The 27314-nt window shown below is 57.7% G+C and overlaps 6 protein-coding genes across 6 annotated transcripts; all 6 read right to left on the reverse strand.

Moving 5' to 3' along the window:
- Positions 1 to 2504: 2504 nt before the first annotated feature.
- LINJ_36_6210 (conserved hypothetical protein) lies at positions 2505 to 3674 on the reverse strand (the record flags this gene model as incomplete). The annotated part of the gene is made up of 1 exon (XM_001469940.1): positions 2505 to 3674. One exon carries the CDS (start codon positions 3672 to 3674, stop codon positions 2505 to 2507), a length of 1170 nt encoding a protein of 389 aa, XP_001469977.1.
- An 8496-nt stretch (positions 3675 to 12170) lies between these two features.
- Positions 12171 to 13121, reverse strand: LINJ_36_6220 (putative glycerophosphoryl diester phosphodiesterase; the record flags this gene model as incomplete). Its single annotated transcript, XM_001469941.1, has 1 exon — positions 12171 to 13121. The coding sequence occupies one exon, from the start codon at positions 13119 to 13121 to the stop codon at positions 12171 to 12173; it is 951 nt and encodes a 316-aa protein (XP_001469978.1).
- Positions 13122 to 15251: 2130 nt separating this feature from the next.
- LINJ_36_6230 (conserved hypothetical protein) lies at positions 15252 to 17123 on the reverse strand (the record flags this gene model as incomplete). The annotated part of the gene is made up of 1 exon (XM_001469942.1): positions 15252 to 17123. One exon carries the CDS (start codon positions 17121 to 17123, stop codon positions 15252 to 15254), a length of 1872 nt encoding a protein of 623 aa, XP_001469979.1.
- Positions 17124 to 18659: 1536 nt separating this feature from the next.
- Positions 18660 to 19952, reverse strand: LINJ_36_6240 (hypothetical protein, unknown function; the record flags this gene model as incomplete). Its single annotated transcript, XM_001469943.1, has 1 exon — positions 18660 to 19952. The coding sequence occupies one exon, from the start codon at positions 19950 to 19952 to the stop codon at positions 18660 to 18662; it is 1293 nt and encodes a 430-aa protein (XP_001469980.1).
- Positions 19953 to 21485: 1533 nt separating this feature from the next.
- LINJ_36_6250 (conserved hypothetical protein) lies at positions 21486 to 23459 on the reverse strand (the record flags this gene model as incomplete). Its single annotated transcript, XM_001469944.2, has 1 exon — positions 21486 to 23459. The coding sequence occupies one exon, from the start codon at positions 23457 to 23459 to the stop codon at positions 21486 to 21488; it is 1974 nt and encodes a 657-aa protein (XP_001469981.2).
- Positions 23460 to 24011: 552 nt separating this feature from the next.
- Positions 24012 to 26567, reverse strand: LINJ_36_6260 (l6202.3-like protein; the record flags this gene model as incomplete). Its single annotated transcript, XM_001469945.1, has 1 exon — positions 24012 to 26567. The coding sequence occupies one exon, from the start codon at positions 26565 to 26567 to the stop codon at positions 24012 to 24014; it is 2556 nt and encodes an 851-aa protein (XP_001469982.1).
- Between the last annotated feature and the right edge of the window lie 747 nt (positions 26568 to 27314).

Below are 27314 nucleotides of genomic sequence, written 5' to 3' on the forward strand. Positions count from 1 at the left end.
GCAGGACGGGATGAGGTGGAGGCGGTGCAAGTCAGGAAGAAAACGAGCGTGACATAGCAACGACGGGAGACCCACAAAACTAAGGAATCAGACAAAAACGCTTCACAGAAAACGCTGCTGCGAAAAAGCGCAAGAACATAGAGAAGGAAACGGAGGCACACACGCCATTCACATCACTTTGGTGAACAATCGCGTGCGGGCATGATGTTGGCTTTTCCAGAATCACATGTAGACTTTTTGGGGGGCTACCTTTTCAGCCGCCCCTCCGAACATTGCAGAATCAGAGGCTGCGTGCCCCCGGATACAAGTGAGCGGGGTGAGGTCAGCGCACGCGGCGCAGCAGAGCGGAAAGATACGGCGACGAGAAGCTATGAAAAAAAAAAGAGTGCAGCACACGACACGGTGGATCGTGTTCCCCTAAAGTGCTCTCCTGCCACAAACAAGTCAACAAAGTCTACGCATGTAGGCACGCGCCACCCGCCACTGTGGCATTACGGACAAATCCGCGTCAACCGGGACAGGCCGTCCTGCCCTCAAACCGGGCCATGCATCTCGCCGGCTCTTATCGTCACCTCCTCGTCCCTTTCGTCGGGTACCCGCGGCGCAGCCGGCGTCCGGCGAACAGTCGGATGGGCTGCAGGCCCTGATCCAAGCGGGCCGCGCCCAGGGTTCTGCTCGAGGGCAGGGGCGGTGGCGCCGCCTGTCGTGCGGGTAACAGCGGGGTGGTGATCCACGGGCATGCCGGATGACCTCAGGGAGGAGGTCGGCCAGCCTCAGGTCAGGGCCCTCTGAGACCCTGCAACTCGTCTGCATGCCATGCCTCTCCTTCTCAGTCGCTTCCAGCCCCGGCATTCCATAGTATGGAGACTCTCCACATGGGAGCCTGGAGGGCCCGATGGTGCCAATTCGGGGCTCTTCTCGCCATGCTTCCGGCATCGGCGCCTCACCAGCTCACACCCGGTCGGGCGTAGGATGTGCCCGCACGTTTCGGGGCACATGCACGTTTACGCTGGTCGGTGCGCATGCCTGCGCGCCTGGTTCGTGCATCACCCGAGCTCTCCTGAAGACTGCATGCCTCGGAAAGTTATGTGCCTGTCAAGCAGAAGGCGGCCAGCGGATAGCCATGCGCCTGCGTACAAGAAGCTCATAGCTTGTTGCTCAGCAGGGGCATAAGGGAGGGAAGCAGCCAACGGAACCTCACAGGTGAGAAGTCCGTGCAGGGCGAAGGAGATGTGCTGAATCAGACCATCATGTGCAGAACTGCAGCGAGAAGCGAATTCTGTGTCGCATACCGAGCACCACGCAGGGTATAACGTCCTCGAAGCAAATACTGGTGGGAATCGAGGGGGGCGGGGGAGAGGGCACCACAACGCTAGCGCAGTAGTAGGCAGCACCCCACATGCACTCCACTGATGTGGCTGCCCATCACCCGTCGTTGCCGGAATTCACCGTGCGGACCGGCGCCAGTGAAGACCTGGGCGAGGATAGTCGCGTGTCGTCTCTTGAGCTCAGCATCCTTGCTCATGTGGCGCGAGATACTTGCCCGCAAAGGGTGTTTGTCTTTGCGTGCTGCATTGTGTATCGCAAGCGTTGGGTTGGCATGGCGTGGTGAGAAGAGAAGCAGGTGAGACGATGGCAGTGGCAGGCGACGGTGGAAGGAAAAGTGCATATGTACAGACGGCTGCTTGGTAGCCTATAAAGAAAAAGGGAGGACGGTCACAGAAGGAAAGGGGCACACACGCACACAGACAGACAGAAAGCCGGACAGAGGTCGGGGGGCATGAGATGAGAAGGACAGAGAGACCGACCGATGGAAAAGATGAGAGGCAGAGGTGGCACACGGTGCGAAAGCACGACCTTTCCAGAGAAACGAAAGCCCACAAAAAGACGCAACGAGATGCGCCGTCAAACCATGCTGTAACGCTCGACAACGCGGCCAGGGCCACGGTGTTGAGAGAATCGGGAAGAAAGGCGGCATAGGTTCGGTCTTCTCTCCATATCAACGGAAATCAGCTTAGCGCACCCCTGCCTAGTTACCATACGTACAGTCACCATAAAGCTTTTTCATCTACCCCGTGTCGGTCCTCTGCCGATGCTGTAGTTAATGTTTTTGTGTACACAGACGGAGCGCTGGAAGAGTGCTTACCGTGCCGTTGTCGTGAGAGAAGAGTGCAAGCAACAGAGAGCAGAAGACTTGCCATCGAGAGGCATGCATCGCTCGTCGCTAGAGGTGCATCCACCCTCCAACGGCGGTGGTGTCGTTGGTGGCAAACAACTTCAGTCATCACGGACTTCGTCTTCTAGCAGCTTTTATCTTCTCTGTCTTCTGTTGTGCTGCAAGAAAGAGAAACAGAGGGGGAAGAAGGGGGGCGGAGGTGCTAGTGTACAAAGTCCCGGCAGCGGAGAAGTCCTTCCTCACCGCTTGGTTTCCCTGCTGTTGTGAGTTCGACAAGTCGCCGCGTGTGCGGTTCAGACAAGAGATTGCGTGGGGTTCCCCGAGAGCCTCAGTCGCTCCGCCACGCGGCGCCGGTGCAGAATGCCTCGCCGAGGATGTCGGCGTCGTAGTCGAAGAGGGGATCCAAAGTGAAGGGCTGCACGCAGTTATCTCTCTCCGCAATAACCTCGTGGAGCTTGGAAACAAATTCGACGTTCTCTGTGTCTCGAGAGGCTTCGCGAGGACCGTCCAAGTTCACACAAGCATCTTCCAGCCCAGGCAGTGCAACGCTCTCGATGGAGGAGGTCGGGCTGGAGACATCCCTCTCACGTCGACTCTGAGGCCGGTGCTCGAACGCATTCATGAGGGCACCGGTGTCGCTAGCGTCCGCCGTCTGCGAAAGACAGGACTTCCCAGATGGAGGTTTAGTGGGGTCCTCCACCTCCTCGGTATCCAAGCCCAGTATTTTGTCTAACGTCGGAAGGATGCGTGGCGCCGACGGGGTCGGCACACCGTCGCGCGCCTCACCTTGAGCGCTGACCAGAGGAGCGAGTGGGGTAGCGGCCACGTCAAAGAAGTTGTCGAAGTGGGTTGAGACTTCCGTCACACCCGTGTCTATGAATGCGACGAGGATGCCGGTGCGCGTGCCCTCGTCTAACTCGATCGTCTCCAGCCCTTCTGCGTCGCCATTCCTGGTGGGGGACGACTTTACGCCCGCGGGTGCCGCTGATGTATCGTCGTCCAGTGGGCGCTGCCCGCTCGCAAATGAATGTGTGCGAGTCTTCACGGAGTGATAGTCATGATTCGCTTTCTGGGCTTCTCCGGAGAGGCGCTCGACCAGCGCAAGCTGCTTTGCCTGCAGTTCGTGTTGCTGCAGACGTCGGAGCTGCTCTGCACATGTGGCAGCTGGCATGCGTGTCTCCGACAGCTCATTCCCTGCCGCTGCGTCACCAGCAGGTGAGACCTCCTCACGGGCTTCGAGCTTCGCAAGCGCGGTCACTCTGTCACTTGGGGTCAGGTGCAAGAAGCCTGCGACGAAGCTCACTGCGTCCTCCTCGCGACTGTTTATGAAAGCCTCCAGCGCCGCCTGCATCGCATCGGCAGACGGCGACGGAGCAGAATGCGCTACCGCCAGCTGATGCGTCGGATCAGCTGCTGAATCCGCAGTACCTTCGGTCCCCTGTGCTGCGTAGAAGCGCAAGGCAGCGCGGACGGGGTTGCTGCACGCGGGCTCTGTCATTTCACAAAAACGGGGATAAGCCATAGAAAGAGGTGCGTTAAGGGCAAAAAAGGGAGCAGGGCAGACAATCGTGAAGGAGCGAAGCGACACAAGTAGCTTCTTGGCTGTCTGCTCCGTGTGCGCTTTCACTTGAACTTCCTGTCTCTGTGAGCATGCAGTCTCGGTGCGCTGTCTGTGCTTTGCCTCGGTACGGCAAGGAGGCCGAGGCTGCCGGAAGTTCCTCAGTGAAGCCTGCAGCGGAGGAGTGGAGAGAAAAGTGAATTGGTTAAGGGTCGAAATAAGAGAGGTACCCATCGGCGTCAAATCAAAGAAAGATCACATCTGCTGGGTCACACGCCTCGTCAAGGAGCAAGGGGGCGCGATGTACAGCGTAGGCAAGGGAGGTGGCCATGATGTCGGAAAAGCACACGAGTCATGGTAGCTTGTACAGCTCGTTTGTCTTCTTTGCCCCCCACCCCTCCCTTCTCCTCCACCGTCCCCCCCCCCTATCGAGTCTCATAAAAGCCTCCATGACAGGGTCAACGGAGGAAGCCTGCTCACATCACGTTTTTCTTCGCTGGCATGCTGGAGTCTGCCACCGTTGCTGCGCCTTTCCGCTGTCGCTTTTTCCACGGTGCGCGGATATGTGTCCCTTTTTTGTTTGGCTTTCACAAAAAAAATTGGCTGTGGGAGAGCTGCAAACACAACAACGACGCGCTCCATTGGCTCGATAACGCTTTTTCGCGGGGGGAGGGCAGCGGTTGCGTGTCCCCGCATACAGAGCGGGTCAGGCAAAGAGACAGACCCGCGGAACCTGAAGAAAGGAGGGCGGACGGACGAGGAGGAAACAAGTAACCACAATGAAAAGCAACGCCGTTAAAGTAGAGCCAGCAAGCACACCACTGAATAGAAAGGAAAAGAGCGCTTAAGCAACGCAGACACGGAGATGCTGTGCGATAGTGACGGGGGCACACAAGCGTAAACCAAAGTCGGGAGGAGGGGAGGGTTGCAGGTGTAGGAAAATACGAAAAAAAAAAGAACCTGGAGACTCGAACAGAGAAGCATAGTCGAGACAGAGAGGGAGAGGATCGCACACACACATACACCATGCGAGAAACCTTTTCGTGTAAGAATGAACGGAGTGAGGAGCGACACTCAACATTCATAGCCAAGTCGGCACTCAACATCTATATAGCACAAAGGTAAATATACGTTTGTCGCTCCCAGAGGGAGATGGCGCACGCACACATCTTCTCACGGCAGCAGCAGGGGTGCGCACCCTATTGGTGCCAGATGATGTCCGGCGGGGGATTTCAGTGTGCATGCGCCGCTGCTTGTCGAAACTTTGTTAGTTCGCCCTGAACGGGCGAGGATGCCAATCAACCGCGCACGATAGCATCATTCGCCTTCCCTGTTCGACCGCAGGCGTATGCGTGACCTGAAACTATAGCATGCGCTTTGCGGACGAGAGAGTGAGGCGGGGGAGGGCGCAGCGGGGGGGGGGGGCGAGCGAGACGACAGCGTTACGAAAGGAGCCGGCGCGAGCACGGAGCACTACGTCTACCCTCAGCAGCAGCCACGGCGGCAGAGATGTGGGGAGGGGAGGGAAGTAGCACGCTGGCTGATCGGAATCCGTTCAGCCGGTGAAAGGGCACCGGCGCCTCTGTCTGCTCTCCCCCTCCTCATACCAGCAACTACTTCGCTGCGGGAGGCCGCTCTGCCAGCTGTGATTGCGTGGATGATTGGATTAGACATCTTCTCAGAGCACTGCCATCACATCCCCACGAACGAAACACAAGTGGAAAGCGCTGGGTGCCTGCCTAGGTGACTCGACCAACAGAACGGGGGAAAGAAAGACAACGGAATTCATGCGTGCCGTTATGCAGAAGGGAGCGTGTCTGTCTCACTCGTCGGTACACCCCGGCAGCAAAAACAAGTGTGGAGGAAGCAAGGAAAAGACTCAGAGCAAGTTGCTCGTTGCTGCTAGCATTCCCTGCTCTCCCTCTTTGTTGTTTCGGAGGGGATTTTGTAAAACAGGAAGAAACACCGACCCATGATAAACACGCTGAGTGCGCCCGAGGATGGGAGTGGGTGTGTGGAATGAGGGAAGAAAAGGGCAAAGGAAACCTAAAGGCCAACGACTCAACGGGAAGCTGAAGGAGAACGGGAACGCGCACGAGAACAAAACAAGAAAACGTCACATGAGGCAGGAGAAAGGATAAGGGAGGCGGCAAAAGGCTTTCCCTGCAAAACGGCAACAAAGGGAGGGGGAAACGTGAAGCCAAACGGAAAAAAAGAAATGAACAGTGAAAGGGAATGCACAGCACAATCACAAAAAAGAGGGAGAGCACCGGTCGCCGACGGAGAGGGACGCGAAGAAAAAAAACAAAGCGAATCCCCCGCGTGTGCTGCACCCTCCACTTATCCTCACCACATGATCTCACTAGCGCGTGAGTGTGCGCGTCTCTCCGGCGGGAGGGGGAGCAGATGCGTGCCCGTGTCCCAAAAAGAGAAAGACCGCGTGTGAAACTACGCATCTGACATGTACGTGCACATACGGAGACACGGAAAAGGTGGCCCACATATAAGCCGAGAGGCACGCGTGAGGCAAAATAGAGGAGCGACACAGCGTCGACGTGGATTCCAGAGGCAACTGCAGAAGGGGAAGGAATGGGGTGTGCGTGAGGGAGGGGGGTGAAAACTGGTCGCCTCACAATCCTCAGAAGGCAAGGCAGAAGACACATCCTAGAGAGACAACACGTCTACGGTGCATGCTATGGCTTGCATTTTCTCCCGCGTTCGTCTTCGCCGACCCACTGCGCTCCCAGTACCTCCCAGAGATGGCACTCTGCAGATGCCGGCGAAGCTGTGGGTGAGGTGGAGGCGCCCACGCGAGGAAGAGTTCAGAAAAGAAAGGGAGAAAAGAAGCACACGTACCGGACGCGCGTAACGGATGTTGTGCTACCACGAAAGCTGATGAACAAAACCACCACAAAGGCAACAGCGAAACGGAGGACAACAAAACAAGTGAAACGCCAAGAGTCCATCATATATATATATATGTATTAACGCATGGAGGTGCACACAATAAAAGCAGAGACGAAAAAAAAAGGAAAAAAAAAAAGGAACAGCACGTCTCACGAGTCTGCCAAAAACATGAACAAAACCGTTAAACATGTGCGAGCCGCCGACAAGATACGAGGAGAGATGCACCTGACCACAGAATATAATGAATACACGTACACACATGTATGCGCCAGCACACGGAGTGCATCGAGTAAGATGCGTTGTGCGCTTCCATCTGGGGTCGGCGTCGGCACTCACTTTACCCTTCGTATCGGCGCTCGGTGAGGGGCGGCATGAAGTCGTGAGCAAGATGGATAAGGAGAGAGAGAAGGGCAAAACTCACAAAACAAAAAAAAACGGCAAAAAAAGCACAGTTCTGTTGTTGCGGATTTCATTTCGCAGCATACCACGAGGGTGGGCGTATAATAAACTCGGTGAATCACTGAGGAGGAGCAGCCGAGCTGTGCACTCGCTTTCAAAGACGGAGAGCGCCCACAGCGATCCTCATACCTTTACCTTTGGTATGTTGCCTGTGGTTGTGTGCGTGCGTGTCTACCGCGTTCCGTTGAGGAAGAGAGGATGCAGAAGAGGGAAAAAAGGGCGCGTCCTCAAAAAACAGGAACTGCAGCAGCGAACCCACTTCATGCATGCATCCCATGCAGCACAGAGAAGCCATCGTGCAGGCCAGCGCGGAAAAAAGATGGGCAATCGACTCACAGACCCGTTCTCCCGTGCCGTCTTGGGCAGAGAGAGGGGAAGAGGAGAAACAACAGAAACCCCGAGAGAGGCAGAGGCGGAGACAGAAACGAATACAGCCGAAAGACGACTGCGCGTCATGTGCTTGAGGAGGAAGAGAGCCGCGAAAAAAGAATGTTTAAGGCAGGCCCAGTATGCCAAGCACACGAAAAACTCGTCTTCCCATCAATCTTCACGTCACCGTTTTTTTTACTGGTTCGATCTCTTTTCGAATGCAAGCTGCGTTCTTCTTTTCTTGCTTCGACTTTGGCCCCTTTTTTTTTCGTTTTCCCTTTCGCGGCGAGGCGTTTGGCGACCTATTCTCTGGCGGCTGTCGTTTTCATTCGTTTCGCTGGGGCTGGCATCCTCGAAGGGCAAGAAAAGGGAGTGAGGGGAAGGAGTAAAGAAGACAGACCCTTCCTTACACCGCCCCCCACCCCCCCAGAGCACGAAAAACAAATAACCCAATGGGAGAAGTACATACAACAACGGACACACGGAAAAACACCAAAGAAAAAGCACGATAAGCGCCGTGCCAAAGAAACAGCGACAGGGGAAAGGCTAGCAAGAGGGCAGGCACCGACACGTGAAACCGGCAACAGAGAGATACATCACACACACGCACACACACAGAGGAAGCGCAACAGGCAAGTAGAGCATCAGGAGGGAGGGAAAGTACACAAAAACAAACAAGAAACCACCCATGCCCGGCAGCAAACAAGCTACAACCGACCTGCAATCAACAACAGGCAGCCACGTAATCGGGCACTTTGTTTCCCCTTCAACCACCTCTGCTCGGTCATCGAGCGAGAGATGAGCTGCATGCTATCCTTTCAAGGAACCCCGCCCCGCACATCTGAGCGCGACACCTGCCTCCAGCTCTAAGCAGCCGCCCCAGAGCCTCACCGCTCATGTCGGTCGCCACACGATGCATCCCCTCGGAGGTGGCACTCCGGCTCCCCTGACCAGTAGGTGGTGTAAGGGGCCAGGGGATGGGGTGCACGCTCGAGTGGCGTTCGCGCTTTACCCATCATGTGGATCCTGCGAGCCTCTTCCCTGCCGCAGGTCGCTTCGGCGACCACGCCGTCCACGACCTGACCCGCCGACATCCGCAGCGATGCATCGCTCAGACTTTCCCTGCGCCGTAGGTACCTGACCTTGTCGCCCATCAGACGTGGCTCGGCATTCGGCAGAGGGATAGGGTTAGGGGGAGGGGCTGCGTGGCTCTCTCCCCCCTCCAACACACACGCACAGAGAGACAGAGAGAGAATGTGCAACACGCTGACGCCCTTGTGGGGTGCCTTCCTGTTATCAGGGCCGTAGGCGAGACTGAATACCCCAAGAAAGGAAATGAAAGGCAAACAAGCCTGAGGGAGAAACGACATGCGGTCCAAGCCCACTTTGGTCACGTTCACTCGGTTGAACGGGCCATCGCGCGTGAATAGAGCAAGAATGAGGAGGGCAACGAAAAGGCGACTTTCCGGTGATGTAAACCTCTTCCCTTGACAACGGCGACGACTTTTGATCACTGGTTCTTGGACCGGGTGGCAGGGAGGAGAGTGCTGATTGGCGCAACACGTATGCATCATGAAGGGAAGTAGGACAAGCGAAAAAGTGTTTCTCGGCGTCAAGAACAAGGAAAAACAAAAGGAAGGGAAACACGAAGAGCACCAAAGATGAGGAAGAGAGCGTGCACTTGATAAAATCAGCACACGGTTTGCACGGAAGGCTCGCGGTAGGAGATGAAAAAGAGCGCGTGCTCAACGGGCAGGCCATTGATTGCGCTCTACTCCTGCGCCGCTCAGTGTAGAGTTTTGGGCGCGTTTCTCGCCTCCTCTTCTGCTTTTCGGCGGCACCAGCACACCAATACAAATGCCCAATTCATCGACCAAGCGCTCGCGTGGTTGCCGGTCCTCATCTCTGGCCGGAAACGCCAGAGACCTGGAGCGATGCGTGTTGCGTGGACGAGAGAAGGGCGGCCAGGTGGCCATCCTGCGAATCCACACACAGACACAAAAGTGCCAGCCCCACAAGCAAGAGCAACAAAAAATTGCGAGAGACTGCTAGCGTCGAGGGATGGAGCAGAAGGCAAACCGTAGGAGAGCACGGCATATCCGGAAGGAGGAGAAACAAAGAGCAAAAAAAAACAAGAACGCCACCGAGAGGCCATTACCAAAAGAAAAAAAAAGCATTTTTTTTTGAGGCTGGCATGTGTCAAGTAGATGACATCACAACGCAGGACCGGCTTCTTTTTGTTATTGTTCCGCAAGTCTCGCTCTCGATCGTCGAAATTGTTCTTTCCATGGCTTTAGACTTCTTCTCTCCTCCCTTCTCTTTCGATATCTTTTCCGCTGCTGTCCCCTTTCTCTCGCGCACTCGGTCCTGTTCCTAGTTTGAAAAGAACGCGACGGGATCGAGCCTTTATATATATCGGCCTTTTGTCCATCGTGTCCACTCTATGACGAATAAGGCAGCACATATGCGCGCAGAGCCCCATGGCATATACCGCTGTTGCACCATACGACCACATGCTCGTCGAAACGCAAAGGTTATGGAGAAGGCGAAACACATGGACATGGATCCCGAGGCATTCTGTTCACCTATTCCGACCCTTTTCGGACTCCTGTAGTCTGCTCTCTATGCACCCCCTCCCCCGCCCCATGACGCTTGCTTGCGTTTTTTTCTGAGAGCCAAAACTTGCCGTCACGGAAGGCAGCCTCAGAATCACCCTAACACCGCAGAGAGACCGACAGAAGAGGGAGGAGGAAACGAAAAGAGCGGCTCGAGCACTCGAACCCAAAAAGGACGGCGCGCAGGCACACTAAGAGGGATGGATAGGAACGAGGCCAACAAGTGAGCGAAAGGGGCGCAACACGAAATGGGACGAGGCAAACGAAAAGTGTGCCGGAAGCTTCCACACTTCTACTCTGGCTTCTTTTCGGCATGTCTGCACCGTTACTTCGTAACTTTTCAAGGAACGCGAAGATTCTTTGCAGCACAAGACAAAAACGCAACCACCTCGGTTTTGGTGATCCCCCCTCCCTCCTCTCTCCTTGCGACACTTCAGGTGATGGGGAAAACTCTCCAACAAAATAGAACCAGAGGATCAGCATACTTCACCAGTGTGCATTGTGCACAGTTGTGTATGCGTGCAAACAGGCGGAGCTACACAGAGAGACAGAGTCACGGCGGAGGCAGAGGGAGGGCGAGAAGGGACAACTCCCAAAATGCGATTACACTCTCTGCGTTACCGCCGCTGCATCACTTTCCGCCCTCCTTCCCACATATGTCGAGTTGGTTTTTGCTCAGGATCAAATCATCGGCCTTCTTTTCTTTTTTCGGAGGCAGTTGCCGCTTCTTCAAAGGGGCGTATCGTGGCGCGGCTGTCACCTCTGTGGCTGTTCTTCGTATTACTACGTTTCTTGTGCGTGCCGTGTGCCTATTATTATTATTATTTTCGAGCAACTTGTTTTTGTTGCGCACCCCTCTTGTTGTGCCCTTCTTCTCTCTCGCTCAATGTGTGTATGTGTGTGTGTGTGTGTGAACAACCTCCTCGTCTTCTGCATCTATGTGTACACACACAAACAGAGCGAGCGAGACAAGAGGAGGAGACGCAGCAAACATAGAAACGAAAAACCAACAAGGCAAGCGGGAAAGAGACAGACACAGGGCCACCGACACAATATGACAAGTAAGAGACGAAAACAGCAACAACAAAAGTGGGAGAGGGATCCGCAACATGCACAGCCGCCGTCCTCTCGTTTCATCTGGTCGTGTGCTCTCTCCCTCTCTCTTGCTCTCTTTTGCTATCTCTCCCCTTTTGTCCCCTCATGGTCGTGTTTTCTCATGTGTTGCGCGCACAACGTTTGAGATGTGAGGAGGAGGTGTGTGTGTGTGTGTGTGTGTATCGGCGGGCCGGTGTAGGGGAAGAGGGGTTACAAGCAGAGAGCTCCTCACGGGATCGACAACGCGGATGTGCCGAAACGAGAGAGCAGCACACAAAACACACGAAAAAGGTAGCCCCAAAAAAAAATAAGATAAGGGAGCAGTGAAAAAGTCACACACACAAAAAGGAAAAGACCGAAAACGTAACACTGCTGAGGGAGTGCGGTTGGTGTAGAGTGGAAAGAGCGATGCGTTTGACGAGCAAGCAAGGAAAAGAACCATCGCTGGTGTGTTCTTTGCGGGTCACCCGTTGACGTATACCGCCGCTCATTCGTTTTCCAATCGGTATCCCTTCACGGTTGGATGGTGTGCACCCATCATCCGTCACATCCACTGCTACGGTGCGTTGCTGTGGTGAATCTGTGTGTGCGTGTGTGTGTATATAAATATATATGTTTGAGCTTCACGGGCACGCATGCACCCCAAACCGCATCTGCGCGTACGGACAGCAAAGAGCAAAGACGGCCCGACGGGGCTGGTAGGGAAGTTGGAGGCGAGGGTGAAGAAACTTGACGAAGAAAGAGAGCATGCGACCACACGCAAATACAAAAACGGAAACAAAACGCGCCGGCGACATCACGCAGTCGAGCAGAAAAAGGCGAAAAAAGAGACGAGATGACGCTGAAAAAAAAGCACAGAGGTTTACCTTGATGATCTCTTTCCTTCTTTTTTGTATCTCCTACGGTGCCATAAAGAGCGTGCGCGTCCTCGAAGAGGCCTGGAAGCTGCATGGTAACTGCAAGGGTGTTGGTGTCTCCGCGGGCCACCGTCTTAGCGACAGCCACGCTCTTGGAGGTACGCGAGCAGCATCGCAGGCCGGTCTGTCTGTATGATGCCGGCCCCGATGTGTTCAACCACATAGCCCCAGTTCGCGTCCTTGTCACGCAGCGCGTGGTCATCGCTGTAACCGCCGCAGGTGGTCGGCCAAATGGTGTTGATCCACAGCGCCGCACCCGAGTTCTTGGCGAGCTTTCGAATGTACTGCAGCATGTCGGCATTTTCCTTCTCGAAGTTCACCTCATACAGGGCGTGGTTGGCGGCAAAGGCGCGGTCGATGCTCTCGTACGTTGTGGTGTCCGTGATATTCAAAATGGGCATGAAAATAACACGGTTGAGCAAATCCGCAGAGTACCGCTTGCACAGCTCATCGAAGGGAATCTCCGACTTTAGAATCGTCTGCTCCACCATCCCCGTCTTCACGAGCAGAGGGTAGAGCTCATCCAGGTAGACGTCGGCCTTGTCCAAGTTGAGGATGACGCGGTCCTTCGCCAGGAGTAGCACCTCCTCCACCGTCGGCACCGTGAACTCCGTCATGTTGCCAAGTCCGTCCTTCAGACGCAGCGCACGCACCTCGGCAAGAGTGTGATCGCACACTCTACCTTTACCATTCGTTGTACGGTCGAGCGTCTCGTCGTGCATGAGGATGAGCGCGCCGTCACTTGTGCGCCAGACATCGACTTCGACTATGTCAGCCCCCATCTGGATGCAGCTCTCCACAGCCTCGAGCGTGTTCTCGACGTAGTTGCGCCAGTCACCGCGGTGGCATGCGACGCAGACCGGGAACTTCGAGTCGGGGGAGTGCAGTAAGAAGCGCAGCTGAGGGCGCGGGTTCGTTCCATCACGGACAAATCGCTGGATCAGCGGCTTGTGGTGGGCCTGGTTGTCCTGCGCGATGTTCGTGTGCTGGGGCCACCGCTGGCACATGGTCGACGCTGACCTCATTTTGACTGGGGCTGTCTAAGAAGGAGCGAAAGCGCCAATGAGCAGAGGAAGCGAGGGAGACAGGGTTGATGGCTCGGCGGAAGAAGGCAAGATCACGGAAGATGGGCTGCGCAGAAGACAGGGACCGTGCAGAAATGCAGCGATCACACTGCGCGTAGCTAGAGTGAGAACCCCCGCCCAAAAAAAAAAGAGAAGCCTGCTGGCGTTCCGCTTTCTATTTTGGAGAAACTGCAATGAGAAGGGCGATCGCCATAGAGGTGTGTACGTGTCTGCTTCTGATTATACTTGTGTGTGTGTGTGTGCCGTGCATGAACAGAGATAGAGCTACAAAAGGTGTGCAGGAGAGCGTTGAGTGCCATTGCCTTTGTAAGTGCGTGCGTGTGCGTGAGGGAAAGAGGGACCAGGGCATGAAGCGACGCAGAAGAGAGAGTGGGATGTGTGCGATGTGTCGGGGGGGAGGCGGGGGGGGGGCGCGACGAAAAGAGAAGGTAGCAGCCCATCATGCGAAAGAAAGAGAGTTCCCACGGGGAAGAGTTTGACGGCGCAAGCGACGCCCCAAGCAGTTTGGTTCGGTGGTGTCATAATGGACAAGAGAAGAAGGGAGCGTGAAAGGAGGAGGTGAAAGCGATCAGTCACGGTAGACAAACGCGCATTTTCGAGCGAAGACGTATAACCTGCAAGGCAGGAGACGCCCGCCACGTTGTTGAATGAGCCTTTCCGGCGACGTGTCCACTCGTTCGCGCAACGCTCTGGAGAAGCGTCCAGCACGTGAAGGAGGCGTGACCGGGAGTGGGCAGGCGTAACGAGTGTATTTTTCCTCGCAAAAAAGTAACAGAGCCGCGAGGTAACGAATCTCAATGCACCGTAGGGTGAGCCTAAACCCGTGTGCACTAGCACACACCTGATTCACTGATGTATCTATAGGTTGCTTGGTGCATCCCTCACAAGACTCTACAGACGAAGAAGACCGGGGCACATTGGCCTGCGTCGAGAGAACAAGCTGGGCAAAGTCAGCATGGGCCACAAGAGGAACAATGATGCGGTACACACGCACGCACACACGCAGGGGCGACACAGAGAGAGGGTCGATAAACACGGGTGGTGGAGTATAACCAATGACATTCACCTTCCAAAGCCAAACTCCGCCTGCCACTAGTACACATACATACACATGCACGCACAGTGTGAGCATTTGAAGCCATCTCCGCCATCGCGCTGGCGCATACACAGGTGTACCGTGAAGTCTCGCTGTGACGCGGCACGGTCAGCGCGCACGCTCACTCTCCCAACGAAAATAGGAGTAGACGCAGCAACACGAACACGAGGAAAGACGAAAACGCATCCACAGTCGACAGCGAACGAACACAAATACACACATATCAAGACGTTGTCAAATAAAAGTGTAGAGAGAGATACAGACAGACGCCAACACGACACCGACACGCGCTCCAGCAGGCCTGAGGTTTGTGCCCATATGGCCAAGTATCGCCTGTTCTTTTTTTTTTTCCTCTGGACTGTATACGATGAGGAACCGACCAGAACATGAAACATGACCGCAGAAAAGACGCAGAGCACCTGAACAAGGGAAAAAAAACAAAGGCAAGAAGAAGCGCGCGCACATCTCTAATTACAATGAAATGGGGAGAGGGGGGGGGGGCAGAAACCTTAACAACCAGAGAATGGCCAAAGAATCAAACAGCGAGCGCAGACACACATGGTCACGCCGTCGTAGTCTAGTTAGTAAGCAAAGAAAAAAAAGCTAATGGTGGTGTGGGAAAGGAGAAAGACCAGCGGAGAGACGATGCACGCAAATACACATATAGAGAGAGATGCACGCATGAAGAAGCGACGGAAGAAGTAAACATACAAACAACAGCAAAACAACAAAAAACTATGTGTTCTTCTGGGTGTTAGGCATTCCGCTAACATGCCTCGATTTGTGCATGTGCGTGCGTGCGTGTGTGTGTGTGTGTGCACGTGCTCTGCTTGTATGCACACAGCAAGCGGGGAATGAGAGCGCCACCGGCGACGACCGAGGAGCGAGCTGGCAAGGTGGAGAGGTACGTGAGGCAGTGACACTGGCGTACGAAGCAAGAGAGAGAGCCCTGAACAACCCCACACAATCCTCACCTACCTCTTCCTCTCCGCGCTCCTGTCTGCAGATGCGGCGAAGTTGCCGATCGAGGAGGCAGAGGATAGAGATGAGTAGGAGCTGCTGCGAGTGTGATAGGTGGTCTGACTCTGACCTGTGTAATCCGTCTCTTCATCTACGTACGTCGTCTGGGCCGTGTAGCTGTAGCTACTCGACCGCGTAAAGTCCCCCCCTTTGCGCGACACTGTTGTCCCCTCGTTCATGTACGTTGTAACCTCCGTGTAGTCATCCTCGTCCGATGCAGCGGTGGCCGTCACGCCGGATGCCTCCTCCGGCGTATAGCGTTCCGGACTGCCGCGGCGGCTCGACAAGCCACTCACGCCACGTCGGACCGCCCTGTTCGCGTGTCGCGAGGCCCTGTACCTCCATGAGCTGCCCTGGTCACTGATGGGTGTTCTGTCGGCATCGGCGGCCTCGCTGACGTGATCGCGGGGGCTGCCGTAGGGCACCTGCGACCGCCGCGGCGTCCCCTGTGGGAGCACCGGCTGCTCCTCGTCCGTCTCGAAATCCTCGTACTCCTCGTTGCCGCCGTGGTCGTCCACGTCGGCCGGGAAGGTGGCAAACGTCGTGGAGACGGAATCCACATCATCCCAGCCGTGCTCCGATGCCTTAAAGACGCGCGCGGGACCGGAGTCGGAGGTGTCCGTGCCGCCCAGCACCTTCGCTGCCTCCTCGTACTTGTCCTGAGGAGGTGTCCACTGCCTGTTCACACGGCGCTCCTCACGACTGCGGCGGCGGTAGAAGATGAGCAGTAGGACCATCGTCACCATTAGGCAGAGGAAGATCCAGAGAAGGGTGAGGTAGACAGGTATCAACGCACATGCTAGGCGAACTCTCTCGCGGCCGCGGTGGATGCGCGCGGCGACGAAGTAGAGTGAAGTGAGCAGCATGCCGTTCGAGAAGAAGGAGCCGACGGTGTCGAACGCGACACCGATCTCGGAGCGGACGCCGATGGTGTACTTCATCATGCTGCGCAGGCACGCCTCCACCACGCGCAGGCCAGCGCGGAAGCAAAACGGGATAAAGATAACGTACCACGAGCGGCTCATTCGCCCATCCAACTTGTAGCCAAGGAGTACCCATTGCGCGACGCCGCAGGCCATGTTCAAGAAGCCCATGGCAAAAATGCCGTTGTATATCACCGGGCTCGGGCGGTTGTTGCCCACCTCCATCTGCAACCGCACCCGCCGCGGCCAGCGCCAGATGAGTGAGGTGGTGTAGTACAGTATGTCACCCGCGATGGGCATAGACATGTACGTCAGGTACAGCCCCACCTTCGACGCAGGATCGCTCCGGATCTGGGTGTACAGCACAAACGGAATGCAGAAGTAACTCAGAGCGGCGAGGCAGTTCCCGACGGGGGAGAGGCGATCTATCATAGACATCCCCTCCTGGTACGTCCTCGGCGTCAATATGTTGATCGCGACGGCAGCGGCGGCGACCACCAGCATGATCGCCGCGAAGATCATGAGCGGCAGCATAATCATCGCCCAGCTCAACGAGATGTAGTTACCGTCGTTTGCTGCGAGCAAGACGAAAAAGAGAAGCAGCAGCGCCACCTCTACTAAGAGCACGAGCGAGTATACAATCACGGAGCCGACGGCTCCCAAGAGAGGGACAAACGGCCCCCACGTTCCGCTGGCGAGGAAGCCGTACGCATCTTCACCGATGGAGTCGTACAGGTACTTACGACTGCGGTTGTACAGAACAAGATAGGCCTGATAATAATGGTGTCGTAGCGTGATCTTGCGGAAGTTCCACTTAACCTGCCGCGACGTCGTCGGTGAAATGAGGTCAAGAAGGTAGTACAACCTCCAGTTGCGCTTGCGTGGCGGGTGGTCGCAGCACATTCGTCTTCAATGAGCGAAACAGCTGACAGAGATACGACGTGCGGTCACGCAAACTAAACACTCACACAATACGCTCGTCCTCGATCGACGTGCGCTCACGTCTCTTTCCAATAGCGTCGAAGGAGTCCCTCCACAAAGGGAGGAAGGAGTCAGTCACAGGGACAACAAGCAGCGAGACAACAAAGGAAAGCTCCTGAAGGGAAAACGCAGCGGATGCACGAGAAGAACCAGATGGGTTTCTTTGTTTTTTTTTTTCGGGAGGGGGGGGAATGTAGCTACAATGGAACCCGACGGCAACACCACGTGCGGCGCACAGTGAAGTTGGGAGCCTCTCGGGCCTCCCAATCGAAAGGAAGCGGAAAACAAGATAGACGCACACGCACACGCACACAGAGCGGGGCGGGGGTGTGTGGGCAAAGCGCATAAAAGGCGCCAACAAAAGCGTGAGTGCAACGGGAGGCGGTGAGGCAGGCAAGTTTCCCACCGGTCAGTGAAAGCGAAGGAAGGAGTTGTTGTGGGAAAAGATGATGCGGCTCGCGGCGGAGCTGTGAGACGGCAGTGAGCGCCACAAACGGGGCAAGGAGAGGGGAGAGAAGAAGACAGGCGGGAAGGGCGACAGTACTTTTCTCCAGATCGCCTCTTAGCGACTTTTAAAAGCCGAAACGAACGTCGAGCACAAGTGGCACGTGAGTGTCTGTTTGTGTGCGGTTGTTTGCGCTTTTTCGGCTTCTCACGGCCGACGTGTCGCCAAAAAGCAATGACGGTAACGTGCCACACGCCGTATCGCTGATGAAATTCGGAAACGGGCCGAGGCGCGAACCCACAGAGATGACCCGCAAGGTACGAATGAAGGAAAAGAGCAACGACGATGTCAACGCCAGAGACTCGCGTGTGATCATGTATTCTACTGTACGATTTTCAGGGAGCAAGATCGGTAAAACGTGCGAGAGAGGGAGAGAGAGGCGGGAGCGGAAACACTCACATACGCATGAACTCGTCGACGAAGCGCCGCCAACGTGCGTGCTGTTGGGTAAAGTGGTTCAGGCGGGTTCGACGTGTGCACGTGTGTGAGACTGTCCGAACGTACGAAGAGAAGAGTGGAGCAGAGATGAGGAGGAGGTGCACACACACACGCACGCATGCAAACAGACAGGTAGAGGGGACGAGACTGCATTACCGCAGGTGACAGCGGAGACGTAGGTGAGCGTCACTGGCAACGCCATAGCGAGAGAGCGAGAGAAAGCGCATCAACATTAGGGGATCCGCACACTGCCGTCATTGCCTTCAGCCTTCTTTTTTGCTTCTTTCCGCACAACCGCCACAACAAAACTAGACGGTGAAACGTCACGTATGGAGAAGTAAAGAATGGGCTTCACAGGAATGGAGAAGGGGGGGGACAGTGGCGGGGGAAGAGGAGATGGAAGGTCCCCTCTCAGTCTACACCCTTCCCCTCCACGCCCACTTGACCACGCACCTCTCGTTTTGCTCGGCCCGGCTGCCCAAAGGCAAACGAGGTATGAAATTGTCCCAGGACGGTCAGCGGTGGGCTTTGTACTGTTCCTGTGTAATAGGATGTTTCCATGTCGTCGACTTCTTGCCCGACTGCAGAAAGTAGTATTGCATCGTGCGGCGCGACAGCCCGTACTCCCAGCCGCCGGGAAGAGGCGGAAACGGGACATCCGGCGCGTGCGTCGCGGCGGCAGTGCTGGTACCGGAAGCAGGCACGGCATTAGCGCCACTCGGCGCAGCTGTGCGGGACTTGTTGGGAGGGCGCGCCGTGGCAGAGCCGGTGGGCTCTGTCGACGAGGCCGCCGGTGAGGCTTTCAAAGACTCAGTGCTGTTGGCATCGGCTGCCGTCTCTCCCACGAAGCGAACGGGCAGATTGGAGTGGGAGATGGCCTGCTGCCGCGCCAGCTGAGCACTCGCGGCGTCCGCAAACTGCACCACACCGTACCGTAGAGCATCCACCGTGCGCACCGTCTGCGCGCGCTGAAACCCGTCACACCAACGAAACATGTATACAAAGGCCGCTTCATCGATTTCAGGGGGAAGCGGCATCACGAGGAGCGTATCCTTGCGTCTCGCCCTCTGCCAGGCGCTCTCCGCTGGCGAGGTGATCACCAGCGTCGGCGTGCCGGCCGTCAAGGTCTCCCTTTTCGATATGAGCACTGGTGGAACTAGTAATCGCCACTGCTCGCAAGCGCGCAGGTGCACCCCTTTGCACTGCCCACCAGCCGCGCACTTGTCCTCGTCGCATCGCGGATCAAAGTCGGCGCATACGTCGATCCCCGTGAAGTTGCCGACGTGGCGATGTTTCAGATACGCCGCCAAGCCCGAGGTTGGAAAGAGGCCCCCAGTCGACAGAACGCACCACCCATAGGCGCTCTGCGCGAGGACGGTGTCGTGGACACCGCAAAGGAGCGCGGCACCGTCCCCTTTCGTCAGGCGGTGCGCGACGGCGTTCATCTGGTAAACGTGCACCTGCGCACGCTGCTCCTCCTCGGCGGTGTGCGGCTCCGTCTGACTTGACACAATGGGTAGCCGCTGAATACTCACACGCGCCCACTTGGAGCGTCTGCCCGGCTGACAAAGCAGGGCCGCGCACAGGTCCGCAGCCTCGGCGCTCGAGAAGAAAACCGTTGCCCAAGCATACTCCTGCTCCAGTGGTGGAACGCCTGGGAGCAGCGCGATCTGATGAGGCGACTCCAGAAGCACTCGTTCCACGTGGCTCGTCATGCGCACCGACTCGATCTCGTCCATCACCTGCTCCTTGCTCAGCCGTGTGGCCGCGCGGAACACACCGAGGCGCAAGCCGGCGCGCACGTCCATCTCACTGATGTCCTTTGCAGACGCGCTCAGAGTAGGCAGCGGCGGCGGTGCAGCCCACGCATCGGGCGGCCGGCGAGGGAAGGCGGGGCCATATCGTGCCGCACCGACAGGCGGCGATGGCGGAGGTGGCAAAATCGATGCGCCGCTCCGCACCGATCGCGCCACGGTGGTCACTGCTCCGCTGGGGAATGAGTCACGCAGCCGATGGTCCACCTCCTCCGTGCGCGGCAGCTTGCGCGGCGCCTCCACCGCGTCGTCTCCGTCGTTGTCTCCTTCGCCAGAGCTGCCGGTGCTCGAGGATGCGGTACTGAAGGTGGAGGCCGATGCTGACCGGGATACGGAGGATGTAGCGGCGCCACTAGAGCTGAACTCCGCCAAGGAGTCCTCGCCAGACGCGGACGAGGCAGAGGCAGAGGCGGTGGACGCAGAGCCTGATGTCTTGGAGCGCGTTCCTTCAGTTGCGGACACCGACAACAGGCACCTATCCTCCTCTTCACGGCTGCCGCTTCGGTCGTTTCTACCGCAGCTCCCGCTACGAGACGCTGACGGGGAGCTCACAGACATGCGCGCTTTTACCGTGAATGGGAAGAAGGTAGTAGTGATTACTCTATGAGGAGACGCAAGCGTGTGCACGTACGTGTGCGTGTGAGGATTGTCTTCTCATTTCGTTCCGTTGTTGTGTCTATGTGCGCTCGCACTGAAGTGGGCTGGCTCGCTCACTCAGCGAGGAACGCAAGCAGAAGGAGAGAGAATCGAGAGAGGAGAAGGTAGTGTGCTGACGAGAACCCGTGGAGCAGACCGCTCCCTAGCCCCCTCACCCCCACCACAACCACGCACTCCCCAGAGAGTGGATCCGGGAACGCACAGTAGCGGCAAAAAGAGGCTGTTAGAAGCAGGCAGCGGCGGCAAAGTAGGATGCGTCCTTTCACCCTCGCTTAGGGGCGGAGGTGACGTGTGGGAAGTCGACGCTGATGGGGGCTGCTGTCCAACAAAAGAGAGGGAGAGAGGGGGAAGAGGGTGGACGTGGAAGACTGTGACATCACCTCCGCTGCCGTGCATTTGCAGTTGACTAGTATTCTGTCGAACGCTCACCTTTGTTCGAGTTCCCTTTTTTTTTAATCCTTTTTCGTCGCAGTTGCGGTTGCATCTCTATAGTCCCCGGGACACCCACCGCTGTATTCGCCCTCTCTGCAGCGCCGCGCTTACATGCGGGCGTGACGCCCACCTGCGCAAACGCCCACCCGGTGTGAGGAAAGCGCACACAAACAAATCGTGATGGGCGTATTTAGTCGCCGCGAAAGAAAGCCTAGACGGAGGGACTCCGGTTGCGTGGCGGGGAGGGGAGAGGGGGAAGGAAACGGAAATACCGCGCACCGGGCAGAGCAGAAAAAAAAACGGCCCAGTAAAGCCTCTTCGTGGCACGGCGCCCCTCTCCCCCTCATCTCCCCACCATCCAAAAAGAAAAGGTGAGGGGGGGTGGTAGCAACAGCAAAAGAAAGACGCTTCCTTTACCTCTATGCGCATGCAATAGACCTAAATAAGGGGGTTAAGCGGGGTCGGGCTCCGGCGCGAGCTGCGGCGACGGTGAGCACTCGCGTCCGGGGTGAAGGGCGTCATGAACGATTTTTCGGCGTTCGACTTTGTCGGCCGCGGCGTCAAGGCACGCCGCGAAACCACGGACGTCATTGAGTCTGCCCGGCTTGCCGCGCTCTTCACGGAAGACGATCGCGGGTACATGCTGGAGATGCTGTTGCCGTGGCTTCGCTCGCGCTCGTTGCGCCAGCCGATCCACTCCTCCACGAGTGAAGTCGGTTGCCGCGGTGCCCGCTGCTGGCGTTCGAGCCGGCGCAGCACCTCTGCAATGTACACCTCGTGCTCATCGGGTGGACGTCGAGCAGCTGGGAGATCGGCAAGATTCGACGTCAGCGGCGGAGGGCGCTCGCCCATGGGGGTGCGCTCCCAGCCGCCCCGTGCTCCAGCTTCCTGACAGCCGCGCAGCGGCGTGCTCGTGCGGTTGGCGTCTAGTGGCGGTATCGGTCCCGAGGCCACAATTAAGGAGCCTGGTGGAGAGGAGCCTCCTCGGTGCGATGACGAGCGAGTGTGCACCAGCGGGACATCATGTGGAATGAGGTTCACCGCGTCATAAGGCTTTGGCGGTGGTGAGAAGCGCAGCGGTGTTTGTCCGTGCGTGCCCTTCTCCGCATACCGATCCGGCGGATCGGTTCCATACGTCCACTGCTGCGCAGCGGCTCGTGACGCCGCGGTGGCATCGACGCCTACAGCAGCAGCCGCGGCAGAAGAAGCGTTCGGCGCCGCGGATGGCAGAGAAGGCGAGCGTCTGCTGCTCGGGGAGCTCCCGCTGTCGGTTTCAACTCGGCATATGCGCACATCGAGGGCGGCACGCTGCCCTGTGGGGTGATAGCGGAAGGGAATCGCGTACTCCTTCCACTCGCCAACCTCGGACTGGAACTTCGCGGGGTCCAGGGAGAAGCCGGCGACCTGGCGCTTGTCCTCCCAGAGTGAAAATCGCAGCTTTTCCGCGCCGTCAGCCGGCTGGAGCGTGATGCGAGCCTGCTCGGCCTTGAACATCACCTCTTTGGGATTGCAGCAAACGGCCTGCGTCGTTCTGTAGGTGTAGGAACCGTAGCGAATTTTCATGCTGTAGTCGCCGCCAAGCAGCAGCGGTGCTGGGTGATCGAGATCAATGCTCTCTGTCCTGATCGTAACGCGCTCTAGCTGGATTTCCACGCGCCGTACAAGACGGGAATCACGCTGTAAGTGCCGTGACCCCTCCCTTCGTGGATGGGAGCGCTGCGCTGTTTTGATGCGGTGCTGATAGAGCGTTGTCTTCTGTCTTTCCAGCACATGTGAGTGTACGTGCACCACCTGCTCGCTACGCGGCGGCGTCCTTAGCAGGCGATCGCGCGACGAATCACGCTCCACAGTTATTTGGCCGCGATGGGGGCTGCTGCGCGGCGGCGACGTCGTTGAGGTCGAGGACACGGTGTTGCCGCGCTGCACCTTTTGCCATTTTTCATCGATTTCGTGCACACGCAGAGAGAAGAGCAGCTTTCCGGTGACTTCTCCGGCAGCATCACGCAGCTTGATGGCGTAGTTCTTCATGGGTTTGCCAAAGTACGGTCGTGGATCGAGGGCACCCTTGGCCACGACGGGCAGCGGGCCAGCGGCGCTATACTGTGACGGGCGAATGGCAAATGTGATGACGTCCTGCTCAGCGTCCAGGATAAGCTGATGCGTCACCTTCGCAAACATGAGCGCCATGTCGTCGCCGAGCGCCTTAAAGTGCATGTTTTCCGTGGCGCCATCCACGCAGAGCAAGGCCGATCTGCCGCTTGAGCTGGTCTGCGCGCGTGACGTTCGGGCCCAGCTACACTGAAAGGAAGCCGCATCGGGAATGTGTCGCCCCTCCGCATCCTCTGCAAACAGCCCTGTAAAGGTGGGAACGTCGCATACAAAGCGGTACAGCACAAAGTCGAGCTGCATCATTGTGGCTGTCTACGTGTGTCTGTGCGCAAGTGCGAGCGAGCCTCTTCGATGCTTGCGGTCGTTGCCCTTCCCTCCCCCTCCTCTCGGGCTCCTGCGACGCCTCCTGAGCGAGAAAAGAGGGAGCCCAACGAACGCCGCCGCCCGGGATATGCGCGGCCAGATGCCTACAGGAGAGCGAAGAGGTCCCCGCACACTGATGGCCCCCCCTTTTTTTTTGCGCAGAACACAACAGCTGTAAGCGCACCCGCGCGCACGCGAAGTAAACAGCAACGGAGACGACAACAAAAAGATGCGGCAGGGGAGAGGTAGTAATCCAGGATTTACTGGAAGCAGGAGTAGAAGACACGAGAGCATGCGTAGCTTGCCGAGTGTCTGCAAGCGCACATACCACGGTGGAGGCCGACGTCAGACTGCTGCTCGGCATGTCTTTTTTTTTTGTCGGTGGTCGTGTAGGTGCGTTCATTTGGGAGAGTGCTGGCGTTGCCTCGCAACATGCGGGAAACAGCGGGGGACGAAGAAAAAAAAAACAGGTAACTAAAGCACATCAGAGAATCACCGAGTGCAGGTGGCTGGTGCATCGAGGAGGCTGCCACGGACATCCCCGAAGGGCACAAGGTCGGTGGAGAAATCGCTCTCCCCCCTTCCCTCCTCCTCGTCGGCCTCCGCATCGACTGCGGCGGAGGAGTCGTGCACAGCGGAAGAGCCATAGGCGGACGCGGAGGAAAACGAAGAGGCCGATTTCACGGCTGCGGCATACGGGCGGTTCCCTTCGAGCGTTGGAAGAATAGGGTACAGGGAGCAGCTGCCAAGCACGTCGACGTCCGGCGTGGTCAGCCCCGTCCTTCGCGTTATGCCAGCGGTAGCGGCGCGCCGATCTTCCTGCGAGTGGTTGCGGCTGCGGCGACTTGTTACACGGTTTGTGCGCGTTACAAGGGAGCAGGAAGTCGCAGGGGGCGCATTTATGTGCGCTAAAGATGGCGTTTTCTTCATTGTCCTTTTGTGCGGAAGCGCCATCTTCTTTACACGCTTCTCCCGACGGTCCGCATTGGACACCACCGCCGCCGCGGCGGCAGGACTCGCTACACCGCAAATCGCTGAAGTGCTGTTGGCGTCCTTGAAGTTCTGCGTCACGTGCGTAGATTGTTCCCTGTGCCTCGCTGGCAGCAGTCGAGGATCAACCGAGCTTGGGAGCGTGTGCGACTGACCCAAACCTGCACGAAGGTCCTTCACGAAAGCGTCGACACACCGCTTGCGGATGGCCAGCCGCCTTGCCCCCTCGGTAACGTGCTGCTCGAGCACGTTGACCTGCGCCTGCAAGCACTGCAGCGTCGACTGGTCCACCTCCATCTGAACACTTCGTTCGCGAAGGAGGTCTAGCTGCTGAAAAACGTCCGCAAGAAGGCGTTCCGTGTCGAGGCGGTAGTCAGAAAGGGACTTTGACCACGTGCCGAGATTCGCTGTGAAAGTGGTCCGAGCCGTGCGCAGCGATTGATGGGCCCGCAGGATGACACCAACACGTCGGCTCAAGTTGTCGAGAGCGCCGGTCGTGAGGCCAACGTGGGCAGGCACTTGTGAGCTCGCTGCTGTCAGGCACCTCGACAGCTGCCCACGAACCGCCTGCTCCCATTCGGCGCAAACGGCCTTGATATCCTCCCGCTGCTGAATGAGCTGCGTGCGGCGTTGCTGCAGCTGCGCGGCATAGCCACGGCTCGCCACCTTGACATCAGATATGCTGCTCCGAAGTGTCTCACGACTGTGCTGCAGGGAGACGAGGGAGCGCTGCCATTCCGCGCTGATTTGCGCCACTGAAAAAGACGAAGTTGCGGGCGAGTTCCCCGAACGGCACGCGCCACCACTGCCCTGGTAGTCGACAGCGCGGGTAGCTCCCCGTGCATATGAGGGGCACGACTGCTGCTCGTGTTTGATGCGCAACGAGAGCGCGAGTTGCCCCATTCGCGCACGCGCACGGTCCACCTCGCTGCGCAGCGCCTCCTGCGCCGGTACAGGCGGCGCCGGCGTCTGAGACGGCGACCCGACGGAGGCACGATGCACCCCGCCGCCTTCGCGCATCAGGCAGACTTCCACCTCCGCACGCGAGCGAAATGCGTGGAGCTGCGCCGTCAGCTCCTTTTGACGCGCCGTCCACTCCTTGGCGGCCGCGTCCTGTTGCGTGATGGTGATCGCACACTCCTGCTCGAGTAGGCGGCGTACCTGCTGCTCCAGCATCTCGCGGCTTCGCTCTGTCATGGAAGCGAGCTGGCACTGGAAGGCGGCTACACGCTGACGACGCTCGTTGTCATGGTACCGATGTGCCGCTTCGAAGGCTACCTTGGCGGCACCAAAGGCGGAGTCTGCGCGCTCCTGAAAGGTGCGGCGACACATGTCGTGGAACGCGGCCGCCTCCTCCTCGCGCCGAGATCGGTGCTCCGCCAGCGTTCGCGCACGGGTTGCCGTGTCATTGGCAAAGATCTCGACTCGCTGCTGCCGCGCTGCCGCCAAGTACACCCGGGAACTCTCCGCCACGGCGCGGCTGCATTGTAACGACAGTCGTCGCTTCAAATGACGCGCACCGTCCTGCACGCGAAGCAGTAGGGCTTCAAACATGGAGGCCTCACTGCCATCCTGTGCCTCACGTGTGACGGCGGCCTCCCACTCTGCTCGAAGGGTGGCGGTGCGCATCTGCTGCTCCTGCACGGTCTGCATGAGATCCTCTACATGCTGCTGGAGGCGCTGGACGCATTGGCCGCGATATTCGCGCATCTCCTCCTCCACGTCCCTCGCATGCACAGTCGCGACTGCATTTGCGCAAGCCACTTGCCGGATGTGAGCATCTTCTTCCGCTTTTTGCTGACGAGCCGCAGCCTCTTTGGTCCTGAGGGAAGCCACCACACGCTCGGCTTCGGACACTTCGACCGCAAGCGGATGCTCGCCTTTCTGAAGGGCGACTACGCTCTGCGACGCCTCGCTCAATTGACGCTCTATTTCAGAGAGCTGTTGACTGAGAGCCATTTTCGCTGCCTGCTGCCTCTCCTCCTCCGCGCGGTGTGAGGCAGAAACACCAACGGTGGTAGCGGTAGTGCGGTCGACAGACGGGAGAGCGCCTGCCATCGAAATCGTTGCATCGACTGCGGGTGCGTCATCGCCATCTTCCTGCAGAAAGACGGGCACTGCCGGTGAGGAGGGCAACAGCGACGAAGCGATCGGCCCACCAGAGGCGGTCACCTTACTGTGCCAGCCCTCATCGGCAGTTGCTGAAGGTGGTGCCTCGACTTCGTTCAGGAAGGCAAGTGGGTTGCCCTCGCTCGCCGGAGCTTCGTGTGCGGCCGGAGTCGCAGCGGCCACGGGACACCGTGGGGTTACGCTTGTAGAATACGACTGTCGGTGGCTGGGCGACACTTGGACGACCAAAGGTGCGGCAGGCGGCATTGTGCTGCCGTTCAGGTCGTTTAACCAGGACGGGCCATCTGCTTCCTGAGTCGGGGGGAGTGGCGCGACGGATGATGGGGATGAGGCGGAACTCAGCCCCTTGCGTCTCCCCGCGACCGGCACTGACATGAATCGAAAAATGCAGCGATGTGGAGAACGAGACGACACAGAAGCCGCTCCAGTAACCCGTATGTGTGGCAACGTTAGTAGCCTCACAGGCTCGAAGACCGTGATGTGCACACCTGCAAGGGCGAAGCCGAGATAGCGGGCCTCGAAGCGGCGGCGGCCACGGCAATATGACAGAGAGTAAGGTGGACGGGCTTGTGAGGGTGAACACAGAGCACGGCACACCCGCTGGCAGCGCAGTCGTGGCGCCAGTCGGGGGGAGAGGAAGGAAGGAAGGAAGGAAGCAGAAGAGAAACCTAATAG

Source organism: Leishmania infantum, chromosome 36, assembly GCF_000002875.2.
Source record: "Leishmania infantum JPCM5 genome chromosome 36".
Lineage (NCBI taxonomy): Eukaryota > Euglenozoa > Kinetoplastea > Trypanosomatida > Trypanosomatidae > Leishmania > Leishmania infantum.